At 41.0% G+C, this 24,040-nt stretch overlaps 1 protein-coding gene across 1 annotated transcript in view; it reads right to left on the bottom strand.

Moving 5' to 3' along the window:
* slc2a15a (solute carrier family 2 member 15a) overlaps positions 1-20,821 on the bottom strand; it is a gene marked incomplete at both ends in the record, with an annotated part of 30,222 nt that extends 9,401 nt beyond the window's left edge. Inside the window, 7 exons of the mRNA XM_080740141.1 lie at positions 750-937; positions 1,599-1,731; positions 2,822-2,967; positions 3,094-3,218; positions 5,812-5,972; positions 16,144-16,242; positions 20,777-20,821. Of these exons, the coding sequence (XP_080596267.1) occupies positions 750-937; positions 1,599-1,731; positions 2,822-2,967; positions 3,094-3,218; positions 5,812-5,972; positions 16,144-16,242; positions 20,777-20,821 (897 nt within the window). The remainder of the gene's footprint in view (positions 1-749; positions 938-1,598; positions 1,732-2,821; positions 2,968-3,093; positions 3,219-5,811; positions 5,973-16,143; positions 16,243-20,776) is intronic.
* Positions 20,822-24,040: the final 3,219 nt, after the last annotated feature.

The raw sequence follows: 24,040 nt of genomic DNA, 5'->3' as shown, positions 1-24,040 counted from the left end.
TGCTCTTTAACCTGCTGCATGTAGTCATCATCACTGTACTTTACTTCATAGTTGCGACATACATTTTAGCATTGACCACAGCTACTTCCCAAGTAAGCTCACACCATTTAAAGGAAAGCAGTCGAGCTGTTGATGTACGTTTCAGTTTACTGTTGAAGAGTCCATATATATCAGAATACAAACTGACAGATTGCTGACAACCTTTCTCAGTGTTCCTAAAATTCCCATAATACCTTTTGAGGAGAAGCACCAGCCGGACTTAAGGGGCTTTCAGATGGAGCGCGGGTGCCGCGGGGGCTCCAGCTAGGATCAGCGGGGACAGCGCCGCGGTGAGACACAAACGCACTCGCTGAGCGAGTAAACACTGCGCGGTATTTCACAAATATGACCACAATCCAGCTCTCGCCGCCCGTGTGCACATGCACCAACGAACACGCGCGTGGGAATTTCACAGGACCGTGCCCACTCGCATTGCCGCGCCTAAACTTCTCCGCGTTGCCAAAATAACCGCCCGCCTCTCATTGAAAATAAATTACTAGGACGTGGCAACCGCGTTCCGTCTGAAAGGCCCTTTAGGCAGCCATTACATCAACCTGATCCATATTCTTGAAGTCAAGATAGCTATCTTACCGTAAACATAGTGAACAATGTCAAGGCCACTGAAAACTAGGAACTAATGTTTGTAGTTTTCACATACATGGATTTTACTCCAGTGACATCACAGTACATATCAGTTGTCCCTAACTTACAGCATCGATGCCGGACAGTTGCATGCCGATGTTGATGAGCACCACACTTAGCACCTGCCAGCGGACTGTGTCGTCTATCAACAGCCGCCATACCGACACCGTCTCCACTGACGACAAGGAACGCTGCTCCTCCTGCATCTCCTCGATCTCTGCCTGGATATTAACCTTGGATCTGTACCACTTTAGAGCTGAAAGAGAGAGAGGCAGAGGGGAGGAAGGGGTACACATGAATGATGAAAAACCTTTTGACTTTAAACAATTTTATCCTGTCATAGACTTGCATAGCCAGACTCGTAGCCACATAGACTGAGTAATGAGATTGTCTGACTTATGGGCATGCAGTCCCCAATGCAAAGACGTTAGAGGGGACCATCACATTGGGACGGTATCAACATTGGACATAGGTTTGTTAGTGCTGGTTTTCTCTGGTGATCTAGCACATTAGATTTACCCTGACGTATCAGTAGACAGAGTAATGCTGATCTTCTGTCTATGGGATACTAATCCTGAAATGTTTAGAGAGAGAGAGAGAGAGAGAGAGAGAGAGAGAGAGAGAGAGAGAGAGAGAGAGAGAGAGGGAGGGAAAAGGTCCTGTATGACTTCAGAGAGAGATAGAGAGAAGTGTGTGTGTGTGTGTGTGTGTGTGTGTGTGTGTGTGTGTGTGTGTGTGTGTGTGTGTGTGTGTGTGTGTGTGTGTGAGAGAGAGAGGGGGAGAGAAATGTGGCTGTCAGCAAATTCTTCAGTAACAGAAGTGGAAAGGATGGCAATAGAGTAATTCATATTTGAATGAATTCTAACAATGCAGCCTTATTTGGAGAGGGCCTCTGATGCGTCCTGAACTCAACTGACCTGTAATTGTGGCATGGATGTTGTGTTTCTCTATCAGCAGGTACCGTGGGCTCTCTGGGAACCATGGCAACATCATCAGTTGGATGAAAGTAGGCACCACCACCAGGGACAGGAAGAGGGGCCAGTGCTCTTCCTGTAAACATGACAACACAGTCATAATAAGTAATAATAAATGAAGGTGGGTGGTTCGTTGTTGTGAATATCTCAATGGAAACGATGATGAAAGCATCAGTGTCACGTGCCTAAAATAGCCCATCTAGCTCACAACATGTTGAGCTGCGACATAGACATGCGACATAGACATATTTTTGATGTACAACTACACTGTAAGTATAGGAAAACTACAATTTATGTGCAGACCAATGGGTAGTAAACTGTATGAACACTAGAATAGGAAGTCCATACACTGCATAACTTGATGGGTGCAGAATGGGGCTAATAATGCCCTGGTTCATGGACATAACTTGCTACAAAAAAAATAAAAACATGGCAAAGTATTGCAATCCATAGTCTGCCATCGGACAAAAGCAGTGATTGTGATTGGGTTTTTCTGTTTCACATCATTCCATGCCATTGAGGAGTATGTTCGGATTTTCAATCAGTGACGGTCCTGTGCCATTGAGGAGTATGTTCGTATAATGGTCTTATTGTTTTATATCACAGCGTGTCTATACTGTACACATCGATATGCAGGAACTTCAGTCACCAGGAAGCGAGTAAATCTCCATCATAGGCTCCTATTCATTGCTCATTCAAATGGCTTTATCTTGGAATCTTTCTCCAAAATGCTTGGATCACCCCGGCCGACTTTCGGATTCGTGAAATTACACAACATGGACACGATCAGGGCTTCCGGGGCTTTTCAAAATATGGTCAAATCTATTAAAATCGCTGGTGGTGGGTATTAACCTGGATTAAAAAAAAAAAAACTGTCATGGAATGTTAATACATTATCTGTGGTAATACATTGAAAGATCATTCCCTGGTTCATCACCGTGATAACCTAAAACATGTAGTCTTGCCGTTTCTGGCAAGCTTAAAGATCTCTTTAAGCGATCTGGTATGGGGTAAAAATTAAGCATTTCAGGGTATCTAACAGCTTGATCACTGGAGAGTCGACTGCTTGCAAATCTTAAACTGTGTTGCTTCATTGTCACTTGCCTAGCTAATACAGACTAATTTTAGAATTAGTGGGGTTGGACTATGAAGTGGGGTTGGACTACCTTTCCCAGGAGCTCGTGGAGGCCAAGGATCTGGGCAGCAAACACCCCAACACAGATGAAGATACTGGGCATGAGACCCAGGAAACCTCGAAGGTTTTTAGGTGCTATCTCCCCCAGGTACATCGGCACCACACTGAGCGAAATACCTGGACAACACAGAGGAGAAATATAGGTTTAATGTTAAAAATATGATAAACGATGTTATTCAATAAAGTGTCTAAGGGTTACTGTTACAAAACAGTAACCCTTTTGTGTGTGACGTGCGTGTGTACCTGAGTGAATGCCTGTTATGAAGCGGCCAAACATGACCATCTCAGGAGAACCGCAGATTCTACTGAAGCCCATTAGCGTTCCAGCGATGAACACCAGCACTGTTGTATTCACTATAGTGCCTTTTCTGGACACACATGTACGCGCACACGCACACGCGCACGCACGCACGCACACACACACACACACACACACACACACACACACACACACACACACACACACACACACACACACACACACACACACACACACACACACACACACACACACACACACACACAATCGCTGACCATTAACTTGACCATTCATTTCTATTCCCTAATTTGAACCCCCACCACCATATGGTACTTTAATCTCTAACTCTAACCACATTTTCATAAAGATAGGTAACTTCACACTTTGCGGTATTTGCAAGTAAATGTGTACCCCACATGCACAAATACATGTGCACAAACACACAACAAATGCACATGCACAAACACACAAACACTATTTGACATTATAAACGTGCATAAAATCGGTGGATTATAAAAAACACAAGGACATCTCCAGTATATCGGTCAGAGGAGAGGACAAACGGTAGTAAATTAATCCTCACCACCACTACAAGAACACACCCACTAAAATACACACAGTCAAAATGATAGGCACGTATAGACCCACATGAGTCCTGATTAGCTGTAAAATGCTAACATCAAGTCATGAGGGGTGGTGGCGGGCATAAACTGTGATTAGCCATAAAACACACTGCGGCACGGCGGAAGCGATCAAGCCCGTAAATGAGATTGTAAATCGTTTGCTTTTCATTTGCATGTAAATGTCCAGCGAGGTTCCCATGAAAAGACACGAGACGGACAGTGCTGCATTAAGCCGAGCGCCAGAGACGACTACAAAAGAACTTTTTTGTTGTTGTTTGTCTTTTTTTGGCGTACTTGGAGGTGTTGTACACTGTTCAAGGGCAGAGACAGACGAGGCTAGTGCGCTTTGAAGGGCGCTACGCACAAGGGAATGGGGGTTGGTATCACTAAGGTCAGAGAGCAGAGGGGGTGATTGATAGAATAGCGCTGGGGTGTTATCTTTCGTGCCAGCATAGGTGAGTGTGTGTATATGTGTCAACATGTGTCTTAATCAGTGTCCAACTCTCCCTTGCTTTCACCCATGCTGTATATACAGTACGGAACACTTGGCCACACTTGAAGAACATCAATTCAAAATGCTTCCGTTGTGACCTAAATGTTGTGAATTTGTGTGCTTTTTTGTTATCTCTGTGTGCCAGGCAGGATTTGGTGGCAGTGCCCACAGTTCCAGATGCTGCCAAGCGTCTCCTTGGCCGGTACAGCCAACTGGCCAACATCCACCCATACGGCCAGACGGTCTAGGGGGTATTGAGGTAAGGGTGCCAGTAGGACAGAGCAGAGCCGACGTCCAACCACAACTCAGAGGTCAGTAAAGGACACCTCGTTCCCAGCTGTGGTCAAACTCCAGCAGCGTTTCATGTGGGTCTTCCAGCAATTTCACCCTTTGTGTGTGTGTGTGTGTGTGTGTGTGTGTGTGTGTGTGTGTGTGTGTGTGTGTGTGTGTGTGTGTGTGTGTGTGTGTGTGTGTGTGTGTGTGTGTGTGCGCGCATGTGCGTATTAGGATTGGGCGTTACTGACAAAAACATGTGATGATATTGATAATATTGTCTTGCATCAATAATGGAAAATTTTATTTGTATTTTTATGAAAATAATTAAATCTGAAGCACTTGAGTAGCGCAGTAGCTGCCCACCGCTGCGCAGTCTTGGGGTTAAAATCCACTGTGGTGCACCTGGCTTTGTGGAGCACCTATACGAACATCGTTGGCCCGTGTTCGGGAGAGGGAAGTCGAACGAGAAGGGTGATATTTGTCACTCCTACAGGCTGGGGCGGCACCTGTCAGCAGGGAGTGCTGGGCTGCAGAAGTAGGACGAAGGCTCTATGTCCTCCCGGTGTGGGCTCCTCACTGGGAGGTGCGCCAGTAGGATACAACAGCACAGTGACAACACACAGATATGTGTGTGGGAAGGAATCAACACACATAAATGTGTGTGGGGAGGAAACAATTGACATAACTAAATTGGGGAGAGAACATAATTCAAGCTCTTGGAGATCAGCTATTGTTGCAATAAATAAATGAAATAAGGCGGGGAAATACAGCATTTAATGACAATTAATCACAATAACAAGCTGTCTAGAACAGGCTTTGTCTGTACTGTACTGTATGTCTGTCTGCTCAAAATTAGACAAATCACAGTTCCTGGCATAATGTAACTAAACTACCTCATGAATGAAGTACAGAGCCCTGAGGTACCCCAGTCAATACGTATATAGTGCTTAAGTGGTTTTAAGGAATGTAGCATGAACAGTGTGCACAAATTACACCTGTTCATCATTATTTGAACTAGTATTTATAAAGATAACCATTAACATTATGGCCAAAGGAGATGTGACTTCATTGTAGGATTTAACAACAGCACGTCTCTCAATCGCTCTGACCACTGTAAATCCACTCCTTTCCTGAAGGGGTGAAGGAAATACCTAGTCAACATTATCTAACGTACTGTTTCCCAAACATCTCCTGGAATCCTGTTACCGTTACCCTGCATGTTTGAGATCTAGCCAGCTGATTTGTATTTTTTACCAGCCCTGACAGCTGTGGTAACTATGAGAACTTTAATCCATGTAAGTGTGTCTCACCTGCCAAAGCGTGTGACCAGCAAGCCCACCATGAGAGACCCCAGCAGCCCACCAATGGCGAAGACAGACACGGTCAGGGAGTACATGAGGGTCAGGGCCTCACCGGTCAGAGCTGTACCATTCCTACGGACAACCGTCCTGTTGTAAAAGTCCTTAATGTACTGATGGAGGGAAGGAACAGTGCAGAGGAAGGAGGGGGAGGAGGAGAGGAGAGGAAGGAAGGCAAGTTCAGAGTTAGTTTTATTTTTGCATTATTTAAATGATAAAAACAACAAATAAAAGAAAATATTACAGTGCAGGAATGCTGAAATGTCACAAAACTATAGAGAACTCATAATTAGCCAGTAGCTATGCCCCTCCCAAAAAGCTTTCGTCCAATGCTAGCTTAGAATAACTTCCTGCTTGCCAAGGTTTGCCTTGGCAACAGCCTTGGCAAGCTGCCGGTTGCTAAGCTAGCATTGAACAAAAGCTTTTAGGGGAGGGGCATAGCTACTGGCTAATTACAGTAATATGCAGTAAACTAGAAAAGTGTGCCACACGGAGCACAGATCTCCGCCAAGACACAAGGAAATTATTGATTGAACAATAGATCAGTGAACCAAAAAAATTATAATCATACATCATAAAAAAAGTATGATGAAAAGAATTATTAATGAAAAACACGTATAGTCTGGGCTAGAGGGTTATTCTGGGCTAGCCTACTTATAACCCAAAATATAACCCAGGGGAAAACCCTGAGGGAATATACCCCGGGGTAAAACAGGCTAGCCCACTTAAACCCTGAGTATAGTTTGGCCGGGTTATTGCTCGGGTCAACTCTCTCTCTCTCTCTGTCCCTCTCTCAGCAAGCTCTGGTCTGACTTCACGCAAAAATCTCCCTCCCGCTTGGTCTCCCTCTACAATATTCTCCTACGGCCAGCTGAGAAACACCAGCCGTGGGAGCAGACAGTTGCCAAAAGGGGTGAGGCTTCTCCTCATTCCAAAGCAAAAATATAATTGTTTCAGTTTATTGTTTTATTAATTATTAAGTTATAGTAAGGGGATTTTATAAGATATTTGACCAATCTGCGAAGTAAATCGTTACCAAGAAATTTCTTCACCAATGTATTTCTAAAGGTGTGTAATAATATGTACTAAAAGGTTGAAATTCAACTCCTGGGGGAAACCTCATAAAAAAAACTGATTTGTGTTTGTGTCCCATTAATTTACTATACAGGAAAAAAATACAAAAAATAAATCTGCTTTAAGTAGCATGTGAGGGGTCAAACTAGGGCTTTTTCATGATGCTGAATCCATTGCAAGCATTTGTTTTGCATGAAAAACATTCCTTGGGCTAAAATATGACCCACAAAACGATGGTTTAGTGATGAATCATCACTTCCCACCGTTTTGTGGGGGCCATTTGTAGCCCATGGAATGTTTTTCGTGCAAAACAAATGCTTGCAATGGATTCAGCATCATGAAAAACCCCTATTTTGACCCCTCACATGTTACTTTAAGCAGATTTATTTTTTGTATTTTTTTCCTGTACACTCTAAAAACTGCTGGGTCAAAAACAACTCAACTTGGGTCATTTTTGATCCAACTCACGGGTCAAATAGGGACCAATGCCAGGTTTGGTTATTTTAACTCAAGAAATTTGGTTATGAATATTGACCCATAAATTGGGTCAAATAAATAACCAAATTATTTGTTTAAAATGACCCAAGATTGTAGTCAATATGACCCAAGTTTTGGGGTTGAGTGGGCTAAATGAATACAACCTACATATGCATGGTCTTTAGAATGACAATGTCAATATTATCTGTCATTAACATAACATCAGAAATGTTTCAGGGTTTCTTCTCAGATGATTTGTTCGAAGATTGGTAATATCAACATAAAAGTGCATACAATATATTATGCAACAATGTTGATAATACTATAGTCAGAATAGTTTAGAGAAGATACACAAAAATAATCTCAGAATTACTATGAGTTCTTCTCTTTCAGACAAGCTGTTGGGGAGGGAGCTCAACCCTAAGCTAGCAGCCAAGCACTTACGGTTAGGGTTTAGGCTCAAATATTGACAAATCAAATTCAGACATATGACAGACAGCTTGCCGAGACAGACACATGGATATGACATATTTAGCATTTTTAGCTCCCAACAGCTTAGAAAATGTCTCTGGAAACCTAGAAAAATGCTTTTCCCAGCATGCTTTGCAAACAGGTTTATGGTGCCTGTCCCCTGATTGGCCCAAAGCTAGACAACTGACCCAAGTATAGGGGTTACCACTAACCCCAAAAACGGGTCACCCCCAGATAAATATTACCTAACTCGAACAACCCTGGAATTGGGTCAAAATAATATCCCAATAACTCAAGGAAGGGTTGTGGCTCTGAGAAATGACCCAGAAATGTGACCTAACACAAATGACCCATGATTTGGGTCAAGAAATGACCCATGAGTTTTTAGTGTGTATAGTAAATTAATGGGACACAAACACAAATCATTTTTTTATGAGGTTTCCCCCGGGAGTTGAATTTCAAACTTTTAGCACATATTATTACACACCTTTAGAAACACATTGGCGAAGAAATTTCTTGGTAACGATTTACTTCACAGATTTTCTTATGTTCCCCTTACTATTAGGGAAACTAGAATTTCGGACCCCCTTCGGGGGCCCTCAAATCTAGAGCTCGGGCCCCCTCCGGGGGCCCTCACGGTATACCAGCAATCGAATTGATTTGTCCATATATGGAGATCTCTGTCGACCGCTATTTTTTGCCACAGAGATTGAAACAAATATATATATATATATATATATATATATATATATATATATATATATATATATACTGTATATATATATATTTATATATATATATATATATATATCAGAGATTGCGTTAGACCGGGAATTGCCGGATTTGACCGATTTTTAATGACAAAGACCGGAAAATATAAACCTCATCGGACATAATGACCGATTGAAAATGACACGGCAGTTCATTAATATCACCGCAAATCCCTCTCTCTCTCTCTCTTTCTCAATGTCTCTCTCTCTCTCTCTCTCTCTCTCTCTCTCTCTCCCTCATCACTCTCACATGCACGTTAGTTTGGTTGCACAAAAACACACGGGTTAAGCTACACTTTTTCCTGTTAATAATAACCTATGTGAAATAAGCTGCATTGGGAGATACGCGGCAGACACTTTATTGTGAAGGTAAGACAGGAAATGATAGTTGTTGCTGGGTTGGCCCTAGTTGTCGGTTTGTTATGATGTCGCTAAAGTCTGTGAGCTGCATAGGTTTGGAATACCCCGCGCAGTTTAAGTTATACATGAATGGACAGTCAAAATAAGTTGTATTATCAGAACTGTTTAGCCTACATTAATTTGCGAATGGGGCGCTGGGGGGAGAGAGAAGACAGCAGTCCATTTCAGTGTCATCTTGCAACGTGCACCCACGGGAATTATGGAAGACACGCAGGACAACTAACAACCCATATAAAACAAACTTTATACACTCGATTGACGTTCTTTATGAGGAGATGTTATGGAAACTGTACGAGATCACCACCAAAGCCTTTACAACCTTCCCAAAGTTGCATAGAGATGCATGGACATCGTGACCACTCGACCATAGCAGTGAGTAGTCTATAATTGATTAATTTCTGGACAGATGAATCTATCAACCTATGAAACATTTGCGCAGACCTCACTTTCAGAATATTTCTCATTATTCTGTACATGTGTTAGCCTCGATGCAACAGAAACAACTTGTTATGAAACCATGCAGTTATTGCAGTATGCGTGCAAACACACAGCCTGAGCCTGCGCAAGAATAGTCCAATATAAATTAATTCCCTGTGCAAGATGAAGCTGTATGTTTTTTGTACAGCCTACTACTCCTTTACATTCAATTCGTTCAGTCCCAACTATACAACAGGACTTAAACTGTTGTTTTTGGCTATGTTTTTGCACCTGCTTGTCATCCATGCATTACAATTATTATGTCCGGTATTTTTATCAGATGTCCGATAAATTTTAATCATGCCGGTCACGGTGACCGGCTGTTAAAAATCCTAGCGCGACCTCTGATATATATATACTGTATATATATGCAATGTAATCCATGCAGACGAATACAGGTCCAGTGGACAGGTAACCAATGTTGTTGCCATCAATGTTAAATAGGCATTTGTTTCCAAAGTGTGAAGTGGTTTGAAGTAACAATGGGTTGTAAGGGGTGTGTCTAATACAATTAATATCAAATATCTAAATCTGAATCAAGAAACTGAAAAACTGTCTTAAAGGGGTGAAAAGTATATGTATTTCCCTGTATTTATGAAGGAAATGTACAAATGAAATGTGATGTAAAATCAAAAGGAAATACATCTAAATACATCTGTATTTTTTCAGTGTTTTCAGGGGGCACTACAGCCAGCATTTGTATAGTCTATTTGGGGGAGACCCCAAACTGTATATGTATTTTGTAACACTTTATTATCCTATGCAAATGTGTTGGTGCCAATACAGTGACTGCAACGACAGGATGATCAATTGCAAATGTGTTGGTGTCTCTACAGTGACTGCAACGACCAGACGATCATTTGTTGGCCATTGTCATTATGCATTATTTATTTCATAGTTAAATGGGGAGCGCTGGCAATGATCACTCCATTGATCATTGGCCTATTTCTACATTGCAGTTGTGAGCTTGTAGATCTGCTATTTTAATATTTGAAAAGGGACATTCTGCTTAATGAGTAGGCCTACTTTTACTTTTGGTACTTAAGTACATATTAATACCAATTGAATACTTGTGTACTTTCATTCAATTTTGAATTCCGGACTTTTCGCTACTTGTAAGGGAATGGTCACACCAAAGTATGGCTACTCAACTACATTTGGGGGTCCTACTTTTAAAGTAAAAAAAAAACTGTTAAAAACAGTTCTACACAGCTGCAGAACTGTTTAGGCTTAATATAATAGGGTTTATATAAAGTATGATGTCTTAATCTTACATTGGGAGAAAGTTATTTCACAGTCAAATCTTTCCTACACAAACTTTTTTTTTTTGTAATTTTTTGCCACCCCACCGCAGGTTCCCCCCTTTTCGGGAGGGGGGACAACAGTACCCTTTGCCCCCCCCCTATCGGCGGCCCTGCCTGTCGATCTTAATGTAGAGAATGATGTGCAAGGGAAAGTGCACGCAGCGTTCCTCACACCAGACGCTCACGCACACACGCATCTAAATCTAATCATTCAGATACAATATTTTAAGCCCTTTGTTGCTCCAATCGCGGCCGAAGTGGATGTGTCAGTGACTCTTGAGTTGGCACAGTTTTCCACTTTGTGACGGCGTGAGAAATACGATGTGTGGCGTGAGAGCGTGTGAAGAGGGTCATTTGTGCTCATTGCGTGAGTAATTTTCCTAAAAGTTGGCAGCCCTGCTTTTATACCAATACATTTTGATACCAATACCAATACTTTTGTACTTTTACTCAAGTAAATTGCGGACTTTTACTTTGAATTACGTAATTTTACTTGTAACAGTATTTCTACATTTCTGTAATGATACTTTTACTTAAGTAAAATATTTGAGTACTTTCTGCCTGTGTGTCTGTCAGTGTCGGCACAACGACCCTGATCTATTGTCATTATTTCTTTCATAGTTAAATCATAATGATGCGGCTCGAATTGCTGGCGAGCATTGTCCATTGATCATTGTGAAGAAGGCTGGAGTACTTTTACTTGTTACTTTTGTTGTCCTGTGTTGGGGGACGTTTATAAGGGACGTACCTGAGCGCATGTATTCCTAATGTTTTGACACCAACAATGAAGATATCGTTGCGGGGCTGCTCATAGAGAGGACTGCTGTGTTAACGCTGTTAGTTGCTCCACCCCCTCCCCTCTCCCCTCTCCCCTCTCCCCTCATCTCTCTCTCTCTCGCTCGCTCGCGTCGCTGCACGCTGTAGCTTGCTCCCCCCTCCCCCCTCCCCTCATCTCTCTCTCTCTCTCTCTCTCTCGGTCGCTGTAACCTGATACTTTGGTGACGAAAATTGCGTAGGAGAAACTCTGGGGAAAGATTTGCATAGTAAACCCACACATTACTTTTCTACAAAGTGTACATCGTGCAAATACAATAGCTTCAGGAGAAGCTGCTAGGAACATTGGGGTAAAAATGCGCGATTTTTGTGCAAAAGGTGGAGTCTTTAGATGCAGTGTAAATGTGATTCTATCGCGCAGGATGCTTAAAAATACTTAAAGAGGATCGCTGTGGGTTATGGTTGCTGAGATGTTTGGATTGTTTCTATCTTGAGCTGTCCATGGTGCTGAAAGCGAACATAATGCATTTAAAGGGGAATTTCACTACACTTCTGGGTTATTTTCACACCTACTGAGGCTTTTGTTTGCTTAAATATTTAAATATTTGATTTTCATTTGGGCAAACCCCCCCCCCCCCCATCATATACAAGGTCAAAATCAAGCTCTATGTTAGTCTCATTGTAAACACATCTCTGCTTCCCATGACTGATCTAATGAGTCACCCTTTGAGTAAGGGCTAGTGGTCAGTCTGTGATGTCAGTCATCGATGAAGTCAGTTGTCGTCTCTAATGTATTAATTCATTTATTTATATTAATATTTAGAAAAGTATAAAGAATTTGTGAAAGAAAATGTGTGGCAATCTTCTGTGGCCTACTGGCATGTGTACACAATATATTTGGCGCTCATTAGGGCTGTCACGATTATGACATTTTACATGACAATTAAATGTCACTCAAATAATTGCGATTAACGATTTCATTGTGTTTTTGTCGTTGACAATTACATTTCTGTTTGGCTTTTAGGCTTTGAAGTTGCACATGGTAGATATGACACATAACCTAAATATACAAAGAAATTACTGACATATTTGACAACTTTATACTTAAAAAATGGATATTGATAGTGGAAATAGCCGATCTACAAGCTCACAACGCACCGCGATGTGACGTGTTGTGAGCTTGTAGATCGGTTATTTCCACTATTTTTTACTTCAAAAAATATATATGAATATTTTTCAAAATGGAAATGATTATGACGATTATGAAAAATAATCGCGATTATGTCAAATAATTGCGATTAGACGATTATGTAATAATTGTGACAACCCTAGAAGTAACACATTTCAAACAATCCCAATTTATATACGATAGTTGTTTAGTATATCATATAATATATATAAATATTTCAAAGGTCTAATTCCCAGGCAACCACTTTCTTTTTTTCAGTTTACTTCAAACTCCTAATCGATTTACCATGAGCTGGCATGAGACTATCAGGAGCCGTTCATCCCACCATTTGGAAAGGGGGGGGTCATGTGACAGGAAGACTGCCTGGGACTGCTCACATATTTGACCTGTATGGGTTATGCACATGACAGGCTTCTAGCAGCCAAAAAGTTAAGTGTGACAAATTCTATGTTGCTCTCTCTCTCCCTCTCTCTCTCTCTCTCTCTCTCTCTCTCTCTCTCTCTCTCTCTCTCTCTCTGCCTCTCTCTCTCTCTCTCTCTGTCTCTCTCTCTTGCTTGCTTTGTGTGTGATACAGACAGAAAGAGAGAGGCGAGGTCACGTGTGTCTGAATTAAAGATAATCTTTGTGCGTGCGTGTGTGTGTGTGTGTGTGTGTGTGTGTGTGTGTGTGTGTGTGTGTGTGTGTGTGTGTGTGTGTGTGTGTGTGTGTGTGTGTGTGCGTGCGTGCGTGCGTGCGTGTGTGTGTAGAGTTTCTAACCACAGTTACAGTTACCAGTATTGGATACAGATAGTTAGTTCCACTTTTCATGGTTATTCAGTATTTTTACCAACAATAACGTGGTCTAAATGTGCATAAATCAATGAGATGCCTGTTTTTATTTCTTATTCTAGTGTCCTTACAGTACACACTTCCAACAGTACAAAAACAGAACAGGTTAAGTCAGTACCAAATACTTAGAAAAGCCTTATTACTATAGTTCCAAAATGGTTTTACATTGGGACATGAAAGGTATCTACAAATCAAGTGACAAGTGACCCACTTTTTGAGACCCACTAGAATGACAGACTTATAAATAGCAACAGATTCTGTGGTGTCAAATTGGGTCACATTGTGGCACAGTCTAATTGCGCTGTAATTACAAAACAATGGAGCTTCACTAAAATAAGTTGCTAGGGATTTAGCATTTTTAGCAACGTGTGCTAGCAATGGACAGTGTGGGCCACACTGTAGGGTCATTTTCTCTAGGGCCAGCAGACGCATTCCTTGACATTAAGACAAGTCGTGTAGGTCATTCAGTTAACATTCCTTACAACAACCAGGCCTTCACAGAGCGCTCTCTCACTCTAACACACACACACACACACACACACACACACACACACACACACACACACACACACACACACACACACACACACACACACACACACACACACACACACACACACACACACACACACACACACACACACACAGTCCAAGTGTAAGATTGCATATATTAACGCACCAACAACAATAGGGATATTAACAATCAGACAGAGGGCAAACTAGGTAAAGTTTGACCACATAGAACAATTGTAGGTCTAAGCATGGATGGTATATTGTTTTGCATGTGAATTTCTATTTTGGCCTAAGTGTCTTGTATTTTCTATACAGTAACAGTACAGTGGGCAATCCAGTCAACTTTACATGTATTAAGGCCAAGCCATCTAGAAGTTTTTCTCTTTATTGTACATTATGTATGTATGTATTTACTGTATGTCTCCTCAAAAGTAGACCCATCAAAGATCACGCCAAGCATGAAGACACAGGCATAAAAGAATGCAGCATGAACAGTGTTGAGAGTAAAGCAGGGGTCTTCAACAGGGGGTCTGGGACCCCTAGGGGGTCCTCAGAGTTACTACAGGGGGTCCTCCAAATCTTTGTGTGATAGAGACCTTTTTTTCTCCCTTTTCATAATAACGATTTGAACCCTAGCGTCCATATTCGGAGAACTTAGCCAAAAATAGCAGATCTACAAGCATATTGGCTATTTTCTGCTAAGAGGTTTGGAAAAGGAGCAGACTAAGTACACAGTGAAAGAAAGGTCAAGTTTATTAAGTATTGACAGTTGACTGCTCAACTGCTCAAAATACACTGATGATCGTGCTGTCAAACAATGAAACTATATGGAATCTATGAAATGTTTGTGCGGTCCCTGCTTCATCTCGCTCTCAACTAAGGGGTCCTTGGCCTGAACACATTGAAGACCCCTGGACTAAAGGCTCATGTCCAAGCAGGAACACATCTAGGACATGTGATTAAAGTGAATACGTTTAGCCTTGGGTAGGGTTCAGTTTAAACTAAGGTTAGAGTAAGCATGTGGGGAGGCATTCATTAATCAGCCTCTAGAACACGTGAAACATTTAATGCAGGCCATGCATGCACCGAAAGTGAAACCACATACATGAGTGAAACTCAGCAGCTGAAGGTTGTATAGTTGATGTTGCATTTGGCTAAAGGAAACAGACTATCACCACATAAGCAAAGCAGCTTATAAGCAATCAATTGTCAATGAGGCATTTCAATGTGATTTAAGCAGCTTTGTTCACAAACCGCACACGTAAGAACTAATAATCAATAGCTCTAGATTGGAGGCCAAGCCATTCTTAGACTGTTTTTAATTTGACCGTTGTCCACACATCCATGATACATACTGTATTCTACAGATATAAAGTTAGTTGTAGGTATTAATTGTAGGTATTGCTGTAATTAAGGCTGACACAGCAACAAAGCAGAGGAGTCTAATATAGTCTAATATAAGAGTCAGATATGATCAGTACTCCATGAAAGTATGAGGGAAGAAAGAAAGAGAGAGAGAGAGAGAGAGAGAGAGAGAGAGAGAGAGAGAGAGAGAGAGAGAGAGAGAGAGAGAGAGAGAGAGAGAGAGAGAGAGAGAACAAACAAGGCATCATTCCTTACGAGTGTGAACCACTGAGCTGCCTGGAGGCCACACGATATTAATAGAATAAGCAGAAAACCAACAAATAGAGAGACTACTGTAGAAATATAGGACACCAAGCAAAGCATGCCCAGTGTCTAAATGTAATACCACCTGTTTCAGCGTGCATGAGTGTGTGCGTACGTGTGCATAATTGGTAGCGTGTATTCCTCTTGTATCCCGAACAGCTGGGATGTGTCAAGTGCAGGGGGCAGGTGGATGTGTGTGTGTGTGTGTGTGTGTGTGTGTGTGTGTGTGTGTGTGTGTGTGTGTGTGTGTGTGTGTGTGTGTGTGTGTGTGTGTGTGTGTGTGTGCGCGTGTGCGTGTGCGTGTGTCTGGTGTTCTTACGATAGCAGGGGAGTTGACCACCGCCAGGTTATATCCATAGAGCATGGAGCTTCCAAAGGAAGTTAGAAATGCCACCGCCAGCAGAGAGGAAGTCAGGTGCTATGGAGAAAGTAAAAGAGTGAGAGAGAGAGATAGAATTAGGAATGACTTTAGCAGGTTTTGGTTATGGTCAAGGTCAACATTCAAGGTCAACTGTATTTTTTTTATTTTTTATTATACAGTATCAGGAGCAACCTTTTTTTTAGGGTTCCATCACTGAATGTCTGTCAAATCAAGTTCAAGATGTTTAGTGCAATAACTTTCCGAAATTCAGAACACAGGGGGTACTTAAGCCTCTATCATAGTCCAAGGTGAAGAGCTATCACCTCACCGCGGTGTAGTGTTATACCTGTAGCTATCACCTAAAAATGGCTCAAGGACGATATCCTGGACTACTGGCAATGGAGGACAATCTTGGATAAAATTCAGGACATGGAACAATTAACATTTAAGTTGGAAAATAAAGGAAGAACTCTTTAACACATGGGAAGCCAAGGTTTCTAACATTTCTAGCTGTTGCTGCTGCCGTCTTTCACTTACGCTTTAATTTTGAAGAGCCTCGGAAGCTTTGTGCGTGTGCACGTGAGTGTCCACTGACGATTGAGGAGGATAATCCATTTGTTTACAAACGCTCGCGAAACTAAAATCCAAACCGCGGCCGACCATCACGGTAAAGTGTCGCCGTGAAAACAGGCAGATCTCTGCTTCCCTGGCGTTCTTTGCACCTTATTCAGAGATCAAGCCCTTTTTATGTTTCAGCATAGAATAGAAATCAATGCAGCCTAGACGTGCCATTTTGCTTCTCTGCGAGCCACGTTATGACGTATGGACCAGGGTCTTTCACAGACAACACAACATGCGCACAGCTGCATGCTGCACCATTAACCCTTTGTCTCGTTCCTCAACGAGATTACTCATTTTTGGCAGAGCGACCTCCAGTGGCCGTATCTCGTTACTGAACGAGTTTGGCTCCTTGGGTGTTAATAAAAGATGGGAAAAATTGATATTATTATTATCAAAAAAGGACAGATTTAAGGAAAAAAAAGAAAGTGTATAAATGTGAACCCCTGTAAATTTCTTTTTGGGTTTAATTTTGGAGTGTCTTATGATATTTAAAGACTTAAGATTAAAAAAGCATAATAAAGCCTAGGTGATAGCTAGAAAACTACACCGCGGTGAGGTGATAGCTCTTCACCTTGGACTATGATAGAGGCTTAGGGTATAGCAATTTTCACTCAGAGAGTGTACAAATATACCCTTACACTCTCATGTAGACCTGTCACAATTATTATATAATAATCGTCTAATCACAATTATTTGACATAATCGCTATTATTTTGTCATAATCGTTGCCATGTTGAAAAATGTTCATATATTTTCAAACATTTTCAAAAATAGTGGAAATAGCAGACTTGTGATTGTAGATCATCTATTTACACTATCAATGTTCTTATATAAGTATAAAGTTGTCAAATATGTCAGTAATATATTTGTATATTTAGGTTATGTGTCACATCTGCCTTATGCAACTTTAAATGTGTCTCATTGAACTAATACAGACAAGACAATTAATCATCATGTAAAATGTCATAATCGTGACAGCCCTACTCTCATGTTAAATTAGTTACGGTGTGAAAACTGCTGGAAGATGCTTGTCCAGCCATTTGAACATTCTAAAAATGCCTAAAAACATGGTTATGGCTAAATTAAGAAATTGTGGCTTCTACAGTAGAATACCATTATCAACTACATAGTTATTTTCTCACAGGTATATATACATACACTGTGTGAAGTACAGATGCCAGCTTCCGTTACTCGGATTTCGGGAGGTGTATTTCCAGACTCTATATACCATTTGGAGATTGTGGAATAGTTGTCTGGCTACGCGAGACTACTGGTATAGTAACTCACTTCCAGGTGTGAGCACAGCAAACACTAAATAAGACTATACGACTATAAGTTTGTGGCTTGCCCAAGGATGAACCGACACAAGGCCCTTGATGGAAACAGGATGTTGTACACAATTCCATGCTGCATAGATGTGGTACGATAGGACATTCTGTAATTGTGTAGATTTCATGTAAATTAAGTAATGCAGGTATTTAAAGGAGTAGTTCACCCCCAAAATGACTTTTTTTCTATTGATTAGTCACGCCATGGAGACTAGAGTTCAATAATATTTTTTGTTTTTTGTCGCATTCCTAAGACAAAAATGTGATAACAATACATTTCCCCCCATTCATTCCGGATGGTGACCCGTTTCGAAACGAGTCACCATCCGGAATCAATGGGGGTAAATTTACTCGAATCAAATTTTTGTCTTAGGAATGGGACAAAAAACTAAACATATTATTGAACTCTACTCTCCATGGCTTGACTAATCAATAGAAAAAAAGTCATTTTGGGGGTGAACTACTCCTTTAACAATAATTCAACTTTTGAGATGGACCCGTAAGGTCCACTTGGTTTCATTTTACACTCTCAAGAGTTAAAGATCTATAAGGGTCCATTTGGTTACCAACTCTCCATCATTTAGATGGGGACCACCTGGAACCACCTCAAGGACCGCTGATGGTGCCTGAACCACTGGTTGAAAACCACTGCTTTAGGCTACCGTATATCCACATTCTTCTCAAAGACATAACATATTTCATAGTATACCATATTCGTTTTAAGGGGACAATTCTTCAATTCAAACAATGGATATCTTAGACTAGAATGAATTCCAGAGTGAAAACCTTAGGCTATTAGTCCTTGAAATTAATTAGTTAACATAATCAGTCTTGGTTGTGACCACATTGAAGCACATGCCAGGAAGGGCACGAGCCTATTCAAAAGAATCCAAATAACAAATCCCTCCCACAAAATGATAACTGTCAATCTCTGTGAAAACTAAACAAAAATGTCTGTGAAAATGTAAAGACGTCACTTTAAGAATACAATTTGCATGGAGGGGAGGAAGTGCAAGGGAAATAGGTGAGTGGGCTGATTATCTAAAGGGAGTGTGTCATAAAATGGAAGGTGAACTTTGCAGGTGTTTATATGAGAGACACAACGGGAGTCATGCACAACAATATACCGATAAGTATTAGGATCATGTTTGTGTGCATCTACAGTATGTGTACACACACATAAACACATGGATCAGGAGTGGGACTGAACACCATTACACAGATAGGCTAGCTAGTACCATTAGGAATGTAAGAAGGAAGGAATGCATGTAAGGAGGTCAATACAGCATATCAAGGTCAGATGGTATATTGATACCAGGCATTAGATTGATACATAGCATTAGGGATACACCCATATAATTTAGCATTCAGGGATTCACCAATAACCTACCAATACTGTATGTCAATGATTAGCCATGTCAATTTACCAGGTGAGATTCACTCCCTTTCAAACAAACAGGAGGAGGGCGCACACCAGTATTGGTGAGGTTCTGCTGTAGCCTGGTAAACCAGACTGCACAACACCACCCCTTGAAGTGTGTGATAGAGGCTGCACCGCCAGGCTAGTGCTGCTGACCTTGATAAGTAAGTACAAAGGTAAAGAAAAAGGCCACTCATAGCCACCAAACCAACGTTCGTGGCAAGTTGTACAACCCAAATATAAAAAAGATCTTTCCCAATTTCCCTACCTGACAAAAAGGTGTATACTTATACATATCTTAAAAGGGATATTGATGATGGAGAAAGTATTGGTTTCACCCAAATCCATTCTCACAGTGTGCATGTATTGTGTCAGGAATCACACAAAAACACTGACATTGTTTATGACAATAAATATTAGCCATGGCCATATACTATTGGCCCAAGTGGATTTTTTTCCCAATTCAATTCAGTATTAGATTGTAAAGACAGTAAAGTGTTTGTCACTGGTATGTCTACACAGTAGTATGTGCGTCACTAATTTGTGGAGTCTTCAACAGCTAATTGCTAAACAAGTTCTATTGACTCTGATAAGATTTACGGTGCCTGCGTTGTCCACTTTATAACACTCACTAAGTAAATAAGGAACTTGGTCTTTTCTTTTCCGTTTGAGACCAAGATTCTCTAACACAAATTGGCATGGATTCCACCTGGGTCAATTCAGGGGACTTAACCCAAACTTAATTTGACGGCTAAGTGGTCAGATGCAGTCACTTATGTTTCCACGCACACGTGAGAAAAGTTTTGCAGACATTGTCTTGTGACATAAGTCTGTGATCTGTTGGTATCTACTATCATAAAATCTCTAATTTGGGCTACTAATGTCAAGTCTATGGATTGTTAGAATATAAACAGGCCTTAATTTGAAAACCCTATTCTTAAGGCACTCTATTTCCCTATAGCAAGTCTATGGATTGATTGTTAGATTATAAACAGGACCTAATTTGAAAACCCTATTCTTAAGGCGCTCTATTTCCTTAGGAGTAGGGTTTCTCCATTATTCTATTCTATTGCAACAGACTGGGTGAGAAAGAAATTGCCAGTACAGTATGATGCCGGAAAATGAAGTTTAAATACATACAGGCCTACTTAAATTCATAAAGCCATGCCTAGCCTATATGTGCTCCGTTTCATTAACAAAAATAAAACTCATTACAACTTACCGACGAAATTTTCCCCGGCGATGATATTAAAACTTCTTCAGCCATTTATGAGAATTTCCAGGCTGCTTTTTTACGTGGTCCGGTAACCGGGTAAACAGTCGACACTAGTCCTCTCTTGAAGCTGCCGGCATCACAGACAAAATCATGTCGAAACAGGCGTGGTCATGGCTTCAATATCTGTGGAAAAAAGTCACAGAAGTTGGTCCCGTTTAATTTACAGCGTGTCGGGCCTCTCCTTGCCGGCCAGTGGTGCCCTGGCCTTGCCAACAAGCACAGACAGTGTCATCACATGATGGAGACCAACGTGATCTCCTGGAGAAAGACTGCTGAAATCAATTAGCTAAGTGAATTTACAAAGCCCTGTAACCCAGAGGAGAGGAGGAGAGAGGAGAGGAGAGAAATCTGTTGAGAGCATACAATACAGTAATTCAAGGCTTCAGTGGACCTACTGTAGGGAGTGAGAATGCAGTTTGCATTTAGCTACTATACTGTCTATGAGTCGACCTGTTTCCTGTTGAAGCACTTGTATGCTTTGGCTTACTCTACTTGAATCGCTTTTTAAAACTTGTAGAATCTATATCACAATGAAACATCATAAAACACAAACACTATAAAAAATAAAATAAAAAAACACAAACACTATCAATCTCCAGTCAGTCAGTCAGTCCTTTCATAACACAGACTGTTAGTCACCTTAGGTTCCTAGCGTAAAGGCATGGATTTCTACACAGAGAGGGCAATTTGTTCAATATAAGATGCTGCATTCAGTTCAAGAGAGTTTGGACCAGGCAATTCTCTTGAATGCTGCCTAAGGTATGGCATGGAAAGTGGACATTTGCATTTCTTATAAAAACTGCATTCATGGTCAACTGATGGTGAACTTCTGGCAGTGGCCAGAATTCATGCCATGCGCCCCACAGTCTCCACCCCAGGCTCAACTCAAACTTGTTGATGCCTGGCAGTGACAACAAGGCATGGTGGACAGGGTAGGCCTGTCTTTCTTTACCCCTGCGCTAGCCCTAGAATGGCTGTGATATGTTAATGTACACAGTCAGCTGCCCTCCAGTGGTGTGAAGTAATTGAGTACATTTACTTAAAGTTTTTCAACTACTCCACTACATCTCAGATCCAAATATAGTACTTTTACTCAACTACATTTATGTACTATTAGTTACTAGTTACTTTGTAGATTTTGATTGTTATCGCAAAACATAGCCTACAGGCCCTATAATAACAACTTCACCCCTATGTACATTTTGACCATTTGAAAAATAGATGATGCATTGTGAGCTTGTAGATCTGCTAGCCTATTTCAAAAGATTTTTTACACATTTGAAAACTTGAAATGGGACATTGTGATTAATGAGTACTTTTACTTTTGGTACTTTAAGTACATTTTGATGCCAATACTTGTGTACTTTTACTCAAGTACATTTTGAAATCTGGACTTCTACTTAACAGAGTACGGTAGGTACACCACTGCCACTGGTGTGTTACCGTGTGTACAGTAGCTACTCACAGGAATTGCTGTATCCACTTGAAGGTTCTGGCAGAAAACGTGCAGGCGGTCAAATATTTCCACGTTTCACATTACATTTCCTCAAGTCAGCACATGTGTTGAAGCCTATGGCGGCATACAGACAGACAGACAGACAGACAGACAGACAGACAGAGATGCGTTGCAGTTCAGTTGGTGCAGGGTAATTAAAGACGTCCAAACACCTGAGGCTGTTGACATTTATTATTATAGGTGCATGTGGCACTCCAGTTAGTTAGGTCAGGTGAGAACAATTTGTTCAACCATATTGCACACTATTTGTGTACCATTTTGATGCGTATAAGTTCATAGGCCTATATTATTTTCCGAAGGGGAAATGTGTATTTTCATACATAAATAAAGCAAAGTTCTGTCACTGTGATAAAGCTAGCTTGTAGTAGCAATGTAGCAACAGGACACGTCACTCTGTACAGTAGGCTACAAATCTGTTTGTTGAGTTATATGCATACATAGCCTATAGTAATACATGTGTTAATAATAAGAAAAATAATATTGATGACATGTTTTTATTTTTTTTGTATTTATTTATGTCTGTGAAAAGCAAACAGAGAGAAGAAAATAAAGACGTAAGGACCAAGCCAAGGAGCTGGACAAACTAAATCGAAATTATAAATGGAAGAAGACACTGCCAGGTACCACACCACCACCTGTCTGACATAAGAGGGCTTGTCAATGCTCCTGGATTTCCCAGGAGTCTCCTGGATTTTGACCCCATCTCCTGGGAATCTCCTGGATTGGCAAATCTCCTGGATTTCTCCTGGATTTGGTATCAAACTCCAAAATTCACCAGAATACAGGAAATTACATCTAGGCTACTAAAAAATCTGGGGGAGGAGCCCCAGACCCCCGCTTTAGGGGTGGGGGCAATGCATGCAAGATCATACAGATATTCTTAAGTAATGACTTGAAGATGAGACGTCATTATTAAATATCTCTTACTTTGCTTCTGTCATCAAATATGTACACCTACATATGGCATTTTAAGGCTTAAATTGTACCCATGTTTTGGGGACCCCCAGAACCTAGTTGGGGAGTTCAGCGTACCCCCAAAAAAATAAATCTCCTGTATTCTGACAGTCCAAGACAGAGACGCGACAGCCAGGTATATTTGGAAAATAGCCGATATACATCGCGCCGCATTGTGAACTCGTAGATAGGCTATTTTCAATTGCCAAAATGTATAGGGTTTTGTAATAATAATCCAAATATTCAAAGTAACTAGTAATTAAAAAATACAATATTTGCCTCTGAAAGTCACCAATTGTACTTAAGTACAGTACTTGGGTAAATGTACTTAGTTACTTTACACCACTGCCAGACAGTAGCATCAGGCTGGGTCTATGACAATTTCTGTCCCCACAGCTAAGACGGATTTAATGACACATCTGAAAACAATTCCTCTGCAAACACAGACTAACAAAAGTTAGTAATGCTACCTTCAAGGCATAGCAACAACATTCTAGAAAATTATGAGCAAAAACATGCACACGAACACAATATAGTATGTCAGGAATCACGATGAAGGATATGACTCTGTTTGATGAAAGTATGGCAAGAACTCAATTGCAAGCAGCATGGCCCTGATTAAGCTGCTGTAATAGACAGATCAGTGTGTTCACTCAAAGTTCATTCACATTTTACACTAAATCCTGTGTACAAAGGTGGGTGAGTGCACAAATGGGGACTAGACTAGATGACACATAGTG

This window comes from Nannobrachium achirus (genome assembly GCF_963921795.1).
Source record: "Nannobrachium achirus genome assembly, chromosome: 13".
Lineage (NCBI taxonomy): Eukaryota > Metazoa > Chordata > Actinopteri > Myctophiformes > Myctophidae > Nannobrachium > Nannobrachium achirus.
This window is presented reverse-complemented; position numbering and strand designations above follow the sequence as displayed.